General features: G+C 36.3%; 1 protein-coding gene across 1 annotated transcript in view; it reads right to left on the bottom strand.

Annotated features, from left to right (window-relative positions):
- The window catches only part of LOC127442384 (unconventional myosin-X-like), an 84,240-nt gene extending 73,216 nt beyond the window's left edge, over positions 1-11,024 (bottom strand). The window contains exon 1 of the mRNA XM_051700371.1: positions 10,637-11,024. Coding sequence (XP_051556331.1) covers positions 10,637-10,657 — 21 coding nt within the window. The 5' untranslated portion in view covers positions 10,658-11,024. The remainder of the gene's footprint in view (positions 1-10,636) is intronic.
- Positions 11,025-12,134: the final 1,110 nt, after the last annotated feature.

Genomic DNA, 12,134 nt, shown 5'->3' on the forward strand with positions numbered 1-12,134 from the left:
GAATTATTAGCTAATATTTCCATTTGTCACCATTGCACTGCTCTGGTCTGATTTTTTAATCCTATTACTTTGAACTTTTAGTTTATTAACTTTTCTTGATTCAGGTTTAGTTTAAAGAATCGTGAACCGAACCGAACCAAATTGTTAGATGAGTGAATCATTACACCCCTAAAATAACTACATATAAGTTTACAATCAAAAAAGAAATCTTTTCTCTAGTTTTAAATGACTCTAAAACCTCGAAACTCAGAGTCAACCTCATCAAGTTAGTGCATCTCTAACCCACACAAACAGGAAGCTGTTTTTCTCCCTAAACCAAGTTTATCTCTGGAATTCTGGGCCTCTAATCCAATTCTCCATCTCTGCAATAAACCAGGACACACACTGACACTAAGTTTCCCAATGTTTGACTTTAGTGCTTAACGATGAGCTCAACAGTTTCTTTATACCCTACAGCAGGTTAGTGTGGACCGACACATACACGTTTTTGTCTAATGTTAAGAAATGTGACTTTGAATTGTTCATTGTTTTGCTAAGTGTGTCAGTTCCTGGACAGAAGGAGTTAAACAGCTTAGCATGTGTCTCGTGTTTATCTTCAAACATTGGAAGATTAGAACTGCTCGACCAGTTTATAACTGCAGCACCTATTTATGATCATGGGCAGCTGACATGTAGGCCTTATTTCGCTGGCCTCATTGGCTGGATAGCAAAGAAAACAGATTGTTTGTCCATAAACACAACAATTTCTATTCAAATGTTTATTTTTTAGCATTTCAAAATGCAATGTGGAAATTGTCCTGCAATGTCACTGTCCTTATGAGCTGTGAAATACAGAAATTAACAATGTGGACAGAAATACTATATAATGTAAATATATGTAAATATGTATGTATTTTCAAAAATGACTGATCATGAAAATACACATTACTTTAAGAATGTATACTATGTCTCTAACTATTGTGTTTGGTGGAGTGAATCGTCATTCACAAAATATGTTTCTAAATGGGGAATCTATTGGGATTCTTGAAAATGTTGCTAATTAGGACCAAACAGGAAGTAATAAAGACATTTTAAAGATAGAAATTTGTAAAGTTTGTGTGGAACTACTGCACTTCCATGTTTATTTATTCAGTGATGCCACCACTTAATAGAAAGAGAGTTTTTTTTTTTTTTTTTTTTTACATTACAGTACAAAGATTAAAATAAGTCAGAGTTTCACTTATTTGTGTGGATGCTAGCATGTGGAGGTTGGTAACTGTTGGTGTACCAAAATAGCTTAACTACTTGAAATGTCATGCAGTCTGACATATTAAACTCCTTCTAAAACTACTTTTTTCAAAAAAAGAATTATTTTGCATACTGTTTTCATGATCTCATATTAAATGAGGGACAACATGAAGTATTTTTTTTAATCATTAGTCACACAGTAGGACTGTGACTAAACTAAATAACTAAATAAAAGCATAACTAAAGGCAAAAAGTTGAATAGAAAATGGTGAAAACCTAAAAGAATTGGAGACCAATTACAGCACCTAAAACTATACAATTTCATTTATGCAAATATGTACATATGTCATGTTCATTTGTTAACTACCCAACTTATAAATATTCTAATAACATTAATAACAGTGAATAGACCTCTCTTTCTCTCATCAATACGATTTATGTTAAAGGAAAATTCCGGGTTCAATACAAGTTAAGTTCAATCGACAGCACTTGTGGCACAATGTTGATCACAACAAAAAATAATATAGACTCGTTCATCCTTTTCTTTAAAAAAAGCAAAAATCGAGGTTACAGTGAGGTACTTACAATGGAAGTGAATGGGGCCAATTTTTGGAAGGTTTAAAGGCAGAAATGTGAAGCTGATAATTTTATAAAAGCACTTACATTAATACTTCTGATAAACATCAAATGTATTATTTGAGCTGTAATGTTGTTTTATTCGTCATTTTTTACGGTTGTTTTAGGGTTTGTTGATATTACATCATCATGGCAATGAAGTCAAAATCAATTTTTGTGGTAGTCAATATTATGCCACAAATGCTGTCCATTGAGCTTAACTTGTGTTAAACCCGTAATATTCCTTTAAGTGTTTAAAACTAAATTTGCACAAAAAGTATTTAAACGTTTGCACTGACTTGTAATTTATAGTTCTCTGGGAAAGAAAGAAAGAAAGAAAGAAAGTTATATGTGTCTGCCAGCTTTTCTGGGCATTTGCTCAGTTCCTGTGCTAAAACAGATGGCTCAAGGGAATCACAAATTTACACAGGTAGCAAAGTATCCAACGAAAACATCACACACTGACAAAACTAATGCAAAACTCCCAAATAAAACATCAATGACTCTTCCTAATTTCTTTTCATGTTCAGATAAAAGAAAAACCTTTGAAAAACCTCTCACTTTGAAGTTAAAAAGTGCACTCTGTGTGTGTGTCCTTGTATTGTGTTTCTAAACTCTTAAAATAATATCAGAGTTTTGGAGGGCATTCAGGCTGGGCAGAGTAAAGGATGAAACAGACCAGAGTTACTCTGTAATCTCAATGCTGCTTACTGAGCATGTTTAGTGCTTTCCACACACACACACACACACACACACACACACACACAAACACACACACACACATGCTTCTCCATAGCTCCCTCTGTCTCCGTCTGTCCCCCTCTCTTTCTTTCTCTCATCTGGCTGCAGGAAGTGAGGGATCAGATATCGTTTGGGTCAACAGGAAGACAGGCCAGTGATGAAGGGCATTTATGCATACTTTCATCCCAAAGATCCCAAATTCATCTCTCTCACACACAGAGTGACCTGCATGTGTGTGTGTTATGTTAAAGTTTAAGTTTGGTGTTCAGACCAGTTTTCTAAAACAAATTTAACCAAACTTTCTCACCAAGCAACTCCCCAAAACCCACACATATGCTCGTCCCCTACTTTATTGCTACATGACCTACTTTTCCAAATGCAGTCTTGTTTTCTCTCTCTCTCTCTCTCTTCTACAGTGAAAAATGTGTTTATACTTCACAATGAGAGTGAACGTTAAGAGAGATAGACTATATAAACTTGCACAGAAAACAGACAAAGACCATCTTCGTGCATGCATGCATGATTGTGCGTACGCCTGGTCAATGTCCTTTGCACCTGGCCATAGTTTAGAAGCATGATAAAGATTGAATTGTGATGAATCGTAACAGGAAGTTCTCTTCTTATGTGTTTTCTTCCTATCTGTTAAGCAATTATAATGCTTTAGTCATTCATGAACAAACAAACCAGCAAAGCAATCAAGTATTTGTGTGCATGTGCTTATTGACGTGACAGTGTTGTTCCAGGAACATTGAAAGACTTGTGGAGCAAAAATGTGGAGCACTCTTTAACTTTCAGAACAAATGGATAAATACAAAACAAATCCACTAACAGTTCTCTCCAACAGTCTCTCACTCTCTTTCCCAATTTCTCTCAGTTAGTGTACATACTAGGTGGTTTTCCTATTCTGAGTATCAAACTCCTGTTTACAAGCAGATTTGAATCACTGTGCTGTGTAATCACTAAGCTACTCATAAGATTGAATGCATGTCTGTGTGTGTCTGTGTAACAAAAAGGATTACCTGACTCCCTTGGGTGGGGGGGTATTTAACTATACTTTAGGCTTTAGCTAAATCTGACAAAACCTCAAAACCTCAGGCCACTGAACGTCCTCAAAAGGCAAAAAATTATCAAGTAAGCAAATAAAAAATGCTAAATGTTTTTAGAGGTTGGGTTAGGGTTACAGTTAGTCTGTAATACTTATAATTGACCCTTCGCTAAGCTCAACCCCCCCCCCCCCCAGCCCACCTTGGATACCGTTGCTCACTCTGACAAGCTTTGCTGAATGGCCCATAGGACTGAATGGGAAATTGCAGTGAACGGTGCAGTTTTTGACAAAATATGGATATTATTCTTATGTGTGGGCTGGAACAAAGAGTGACGTCACAAAGCATTTTTATTACAGATGGGCATGTCGAGCAATTTTGTACGAGTACTCTAGTATATAAAAAAATTAGTAATCGATTGCTTGAAATTTAGAATTTAGTAAATAAAGAGTATGACATACCTGTGAAATTAATAGCCTATTGGGGTTTTCACAAATGTCACCCTTATAGCGATTAAAATAAAAAAAAAAAAGCTACACAACCTTTGAACCTGTTTTTCTTATGAAAAAAATAGCACTATGCATGAAAAAAAAATTGCACTCTAAGAAACACACTAAGTCTTCGGAAGGAATACAATCACTTTAAATAATTACATAATTTTCATTTTTGGGTGAACTATTCATTTAACAATGTTATGTATCCACAGCGCTACTCAATGCATTGGGTGGGTAAAAATATTGATTTTCCAATGCATCTGCATTTGATCGATACTTAAATTCGAAGATCGATCTTTTACTCTGTGCACAACCCTCTACACAATGAGAGGAAATCACTAGCATTTGCAACCAAATTTCATACTATACCACTCAAATTTATATATTTGGCAACTGGCTGGTAAATGTTTACATTTCACTCACCAGTAATTGTGTTGTATAGTGGTGGAGTGTTCAGCAGCGAGATCCTTTCAATGAGTGATGACAATAAAAGTTGTTCTGTGTAATGTGTGTGTGTCCAAAGACGAGATCCAAGCAACCCATTTGTCAATTAATAATGTCTCTTTTAAAGGGATAGTTCACACAAAAATGAAAATTCTCTCATTATTTACTTACCCTAAAGCCATCCCAGATGTGTATGACTGTCGTTTCTTCAGCAGAACACAAATGAAGATTTTCAGAAGAAGATAGACCTTTGTCAGGTCCTTATAATGGATGTACATGGGTGCCAGCACTTTGACAGTCCAAAAGTCAAATTTAGGCAGTATAAAAGTAATCTACATGACTCCAGTCAATCAATGAATGTCTTCTGAAGTGAATCGATAGGTTCATGTTAAAAACAAGTCGATAATAAAAAGATTTTAACTTTACTTTGGCGCTTCCATCCAGGGCTCTGGCCGAACTCTCACGTGACATTCCTTCTTCTGTTGTAAATAAGTGCCGCTCCCGAATTCTTGCGTGAACTCGCTGACACGCTTACGTCAAGCTTCGCGTAAGCTGCTGGCAGGAATCACTTCTTAAAACTTAATAACATTTTAATTATCTATTTATTTTTTACACAAATGTATCGATTCACTTCAGAAGACATTCACTGATTGACTGGAGTCATGTGGATTACTTTATTGCTGCCTAAATGTGACTTTTGGACTGTCAAAGTGCTGGCACCCTTGTACTTCTATTATAAGGACCTGACAGAGATCTATCTTCTTCTGAAAATCTTAATTTGTGTTCTGCTGAAGAAAGACAGTCATACACATCTGGGATGGCATCAGGGTAAGTGAATAATGAGAGAATTTTCATTTTTGGGTGAACTATCCCTTTAATACTCTTTCTGTTCTCTACAGTCAGTTGTTAATCAAAAACAACAAAAAAGAAACATGTAACTCTAATCATGCAAGGTACAGATAAGATAAAGCCATTCGAGTCCTCTCTCTTTAACGTGCACTCATTTCTATGCTCTTTACAGAAATGCAGGGTTTCCTTAAAGAGACAGTACCGGTTTGAGCATGTATTTAGCAAATCAAAGTAAATACTTAAAATTGTACAAATTATGCAATTAAACAATAAGCATGAAACAAAAATAATATATGAGATCTAATATCTTATTTATTGATTGAATACATGGATTTGTTCATTTTTAAAAGCCAAAATGTGACCAAAATGATGATAAATCTAATAACATATCTGTAGTAAAATTAATATTTTCATAATGTACCTAGTTAGAAGGTCCCCTGTATAATTAATTGCATTAGCTGGGAGAGAATTTCTTTAAAATGTAAGCAAAAAGGACATTATAAATGAAATATACCCATATGGATCGATATTGAATCAAAAAATTGTAATCAAATATAGGGATATACCAATACCACTTTTTCTCTTCCGATCCGATTCTGATATCGGAAATCTCAGTATCGGCCGATACCGATCCCGATCCGATACCAGTGTTGTTGTTTGCATAATCAGTTTAGAATATCTTTACATTATTGTGTGGAACTAATTGGGTGTTCTCTTTAATATGTAAAGAAACACAAACCTCTAACTACACATTATTTCAATATAAATGTATAGCTTATTAAGAAACACTTTATTGTTAACTAGTATACTGGATAATGTGGCAGCAAAATTAACAGTAATTCCAGTATAAGTCATCTGTAGAAAGGAAGCAGGGTTTTTTGTTTTGTTTTTTTGCACATTTTTTCAACTTGTATCTGGACTTTTGTTCAATTTAGTTGTAAGATATCAGCTCACTTTTCATTCACACAGTTATTTTTTGGAACCCATTCAACTTAAATATTATTATCATTTGTAAACAAATGATAATAGTAATAATAATATATTATAATAGTAATATATAGTAATATATCTCAATCGTGCACCTTTTGTCATGGATACACCGTTCTCTCTCTCTCTCTTCCTCACTGCCATCAGCGCTCACTCTCCCCTGAGTTCTGATTACACGCACCTGCATATCATTAGTGGCTAATCAAGGACTGCATATATACCCCGATTTCACACACACTCTTTGTCTGTTCTCACTGATAGTATCTCTGAGACTCCACTCCTTTCTACTATGTCAAACAGACCTGTGTCTTCATTACTGCCTGCAAGTATCATAAGACTGTTGTGAGTTATCTGTTCATCGTGTCTATACCCTGTCTGGATATTACTCACCTGCTGTTTGCCACTCTGCTCAACTGGATTTACTCACAATGTTTACGTCACTGTTTCAATCATCTGTTCAATAAACCCTGCTACTGAGTTCATATCTCTGCCTCCGTGAGCCTCTCCGTGACACCTTTAACTTTTAAAACCCTCACGCTTTTATTTTGACATTCTGAACTCTCCAGGAAGTCCTGTATGTGTCTGTTTGTAGGAAAATTCACAGTAGTTTAATTCGCTTCTTATTCAAATTCTGGTAAAATGCGCCTCCGGTGCCATTCTAAATGCATATAAGTGAACCAAACTATTGAGCATCTACATCTGAGATGCTGTTCTTGAGTAGCGCTCAAATATTGCACACCGCTGTGAAGGCTAAAAATAGCCGCGGGTGTGTGTAAACAGAGCAGCGCCATTCAATAACGCGCTGGAGCTGCGCGTGCATTTTATATATTTACTTATTAAACACAGCCTTTTGTGATTCACAGAGCTATCGCACGTCTTCAAGTGGCTTTGAATAAAATGCATATGTCATATGAACTACTTTTATTGTGTTTATATGGTTCTTTTATGTCATTTTTTGAGCTTGACAGTAACAAACATGACTAACACACAGTATCGGATTAGGATTGGGCTTTTCGGACCGATACCTGATCCGCTTAAAAATGTCAGTATTGGAGCTGATACCGATCCAGGTATTGGATCAGTGCATCCCTTATCAAATAGGATATCTGCATTAAAGTTGAATTATTAGAGTTAGAGTTGTTAATTTTGGAATGAGGACTTACACAGTTTATCCATAACATGCACTTCTCAAGATTTATTAAAAAAGGGACATTTTTTTTTATCACTTTTAAGGCGGGGCTTTGCGAAGTGACAGTTAGCTTTATACAACATTAGAAGTTTATGGTATGTCTTGATTTAGATAGCTAGGTAAATATTTGTGTGTGTATGTGTGTTTAGGTGTAAAGTGTTTCATGGCCAAGGTTGCAGTATCCCAGGTGCTGAATAAAGCCCAAAGTATACTTCGGTTTTGACGCAAACGCTTAGCATCTGCGTACAGTTAAATGCTCAGCCTTTCAAAGTATACTTCATTTGACTACTTCATTATATGACAGCTATGAGATACTGGACTATTTCTCTTCAGGAATTTAGACTCCTTTATACAAAGTTATACAAATACAGGTATCTTTTGACCTCCTTACATACGTGCTCCTGACGTGCACACCCACGTGCACATCTTCTTCTCTTCTTCTTTGTGACAGCAATGGCTTAACTGTGAGTATTGCCACCTTGTGGACCCACTACTCAGTGCAAATAATTGCTGGCGCGTTCGCATTCTGAGTACGCGCTGTTAAAAAATCAGGCTCCATGCGTTCAGTGCTCGAGCACTCTGCTGATAATTAAATTTTCATCATACGTCCTGTACGCGTCTAACCGAAGTATACATTGGGCTTAAGATCCACCCCCTCTGTGTGTTTCACTATAGGGTTAAGATTGATTTCACTTTTAAGCACTTAAAATTGCTTGAAATATCAACAGCAATGCAGCAGAAAAAAAGCAGAGAGAGAGAGTTATATCCTTCATATTCAAGTATTTGAGACCTCACTATTGCACCTGCAGCTTTACAAACAGAGGAAGAAGAAATTAGATTTAATCCATTTCAAAAACTCACATTTTCTGCTTTCTGATTGGCTGCTCTCTCTAAAAGAAACAATAACCTGGAGTGTTTATTTTCCCTGAGTGTCACTCCTCTCTGCTAAATACGTCAAACTTTACCTGCGACTCTGATTGACCACCTCACAGGAAGAGCTTTACCTTTGCGTAAGCTCCGCCCACAGCGACTGCAAAGAGGCATTAACCTCAGTGTCACTGCTGTGCAAACACAGCCATATACAAACACACCTAAAACAAACAAAAAAACAGACATGCACATCTGCAACCATAAGTGCAAACAAATGTGTGCATGTGCAGCCAAGCTAAACCAAAAAGCTGAAGAAAATAAAAATAGGGCAGTCTGCATGTGAAATTAAATGGTCTCTCTAAGAGCTATGTGTGAGACACTCTCTCTCTCTTTCTCTCTCTCTCTCTCTCTCTCTCTCTCTCTCTCTCTCTGAGGTTATACATGTAGGAAAGCTGTGTGTGAAAACTGTCTCTTTCAGATTCAAATAGCTTTTTTGGCATGGAAAAAAAAAAGACATTTTACATTGCCAAAGCATAATAACATTAAACGTGTCTCTGTCTTTTTCCATATATGTAGTTAGTCATGTACTGTAGAAGAGTTGTCTGTGAGAAAGGCATTCACAAGCTCTTCTCCGCATTCCACTCGCATGTTTCGGTTGAATCTGCTCTGTCTCTTTTTAAAGACACAGCTCCTTTTGTTCAGAACCGATTCGCCCGCTAGATACGCAGCAGCCGGTGGATATTTGACACTATTGTGTAAAGTTGGTACAGTGCTCATGCAACTTACTGCTTTTTGTGCTTCCCTTCATGACCACGAAACTCTTAATACATAATATATAGTAAATATCTGACTCGGAGCAGGTGAGTTGTGTTTTGACGGGATTAATTTCATTAGAGCCACAACCTTACAGGTAAACAGCTCATTCTGGAGGTCATAACGATCCGCCTCAAGCCAATATTGGGAGCGTTCAGTTGTGACTCAAAAGGGAGCGGCTCGCGCTACTGATCATCATCTCGAGCTCATGTCACAATCAGGTCACCAGGGATGAATAATACTACTGTCTCATATCTGTCATCACCAGTTCTGACATGCATTAACCCAAAATTACCATTTCAACATGGATTCATTTAATTATATTTCAGTTTTGTATAATTATTATATAGTTATTTTTGTAATTTATAATTATCATTCTATAACAACAATTATAGCCTAATTATATTATTTAATTGTTAGTACTACTGTTTTAATATAATTAGCATTCTATTTTGTATTATTCTATAAATGTATTCTAATTATTCTAATAAATTATTACTATTATAGAATGCTAATAGAATATATCGCAAATATGTCATTAACAATTATTATTATTATTATATTATAACAAAGTACAATATAACAACATAATAATAATAATATAATATTGTAATAATATAAATATAAAATAATATTACAAAATATAATAAAAATCATCATCATCAAAGGGCCTAATAAATGCATAATTATTATTCTGAGAAATCTAATAAATGCAATATGTTAGTTGCAGTATCATAATAATGGTTAAAAGAGGTATAAACACTGAACAGTTGCTGAGTGCATAACTATTTGTTAATTCAGCGAGTGTACACGATAAGGTGAGCTTGCTGAGGGTTTATGTTTGGACTTCTAATAATAGAAGCGGGATGTAGAGGAGGAAAACGAGAAGAAAGGTTAGGAAATGCCTGCGTGCTTTGCTGGGAACCATCCCAAACGGCAGGAGCCCAAACAGTTTAGCTCCGTTACAGAACCGGGCCATGTGTGAGCGAGTTGCGCGCACACACATTAATAACACATACATACGCACGCACGCACACATTAATAACACACACATACGCACGCGCACAAACATTAATAACACACATACGCACGCGCACACACAACACAGTCATGAACATAAAAAATAATAATAATAATAATAATAATAATAATAATAATTAAATTAAATGAAAAAGTGCAGCAGCGGAGAAAAAAATATACACCTGGTAATTTTCATAGTAGGCCACAAAGCAGTTAAACTTGTTAAAGCAACTTTCAGGAGTTTTGTTCTGTAGGACAGAAATAGCAGAACATCGCTCTTGCACACTATACTGACACGAAAATGTTATATATACAAATATACATATATATGTATATAAACTTACCTCAGTGAAAAAGTTATCCATTGTCCTTATAATTATTAATATGTGTGGTCTTCATAGGAGTCGACGAGCCGAACCATCAGTGACACATAAAGTGAAAAGTGCCTGGCAAGTCTCTCACTGCATCTCACTGTTCTCCAGGAACCACTAAAGCCTGTCTGTTTCTCTTTCGCAGAAACACGTCTTTGTTTCAGACCGTACAAATGTCTGAAGCTCTCATGTGCCCCGCTGCAAGTCACAAGAGTAAGGAAAGAGAAATATTTCACGAGCGCTGTGACACCGCTGCTCGCGAAGCGCATGTGTATGTTCGAGACAGGATATAAAGACGCGGCGCGAGGTCACTTTATATGCCGGTGTGACACGCGCCTCGGTGACACCAGCGAGGGCTTCGACTTCTGCCAAGTATTAGCAACGACTCCGCTGAGTCGGCTCCCTGTCCGGTGGCTCCGCCCAGCGCACATTTTGAATGGCAAAACTTCTGGAGCCCCGTTGCCTCGCGCGCTCCACCTGCTGTTCCCGTGGTGAGGATGCTCGAGACAGTCGGCTCAGCTACCGAGACCATTAAGGTTGGCTCACTTTGTAAAACTTCACGAAAGTGAAACGGAGAGTTAATTATTATTAATTATGTATACCTACAGTATATATATTATTATATATACAGTAGGAAACACTTATATAAAATCTTAATATATAGTTGTAAATTCGAATATATAAATATAAAGCTTAATATATAGTTGTATATACACTGGCGGCCAAAAGTTTGTAATAATGTACAGATTTTGCTGTTTCGGTAGGAAATTGGTACTTTAATTCACCAAAGTGGCATTCAACTGATAACAAAGTTTAGTCAGGACATTACTGATAAAAAAAAAAAAAAAAAAAAAAAAAAAAAAACAGCTCCATCACTATTTGAAAAAAGTCATTTTTTATCAAATCTAGACAGGCCCCATTTCCAGCAGCCATCACTCCAACACCTTATCCTTGAGTAATCATGCTAAATTACTTGCCATTATATCAAACATAGTTGAAAGCTATTTGGTTCGTTAAATGAAGCTTAACATTGACTTTGTGTTTGTTTTTGAGTTGCCACAGTATGCAATAGACTGGCATGTCTTAAGGTCAATATTAGGTCAAAAATGTTAAAAAAAAGAAACAGCTTTCGCTAGAAACTCATCAGTCAATCATTGTTTTGAGGAATGAAGGCTATACAATGCTTGAAATTAACAAAAAACGGAAGATTTCATACAAAGGTGTACACTACAGTCTTCAAAGACAAAGGACAACTGGCTCTAACAAGGACAGAAAGAGATGTGGACGGCCAGATGTACAACTAAACAAGAGGATAAGTACATCAGAGTCTCTAGTTTGAGAAATAGACACCTCACATGTCCTCAGCTGACAGCTTCATTGAATTCTACCTGCTCAACACCAGTTTCATGTACAACAGTAAAGAGAAGACTCAGGGGTGTAAGCCTTATGAGAAGAACTGCAAAGAAAAAGC

This window comes from Myxocyprinus asiaticus, chromosome 6 (assembly GCF_019703515.2).
Source record: "Myxocyprinus asiaticus isolate MX2 ecotype Aquarium Trade chromosome 6, UBuf_Myxa_2, whole genome shotgun sequence".
Lineage (NCBI taxonomy): Eukaryota > Metazoa > Chordata > Actinopteri > Cypriniformes > Catostomidae > Myxocyprinus > Myxocyprinus asiaticus.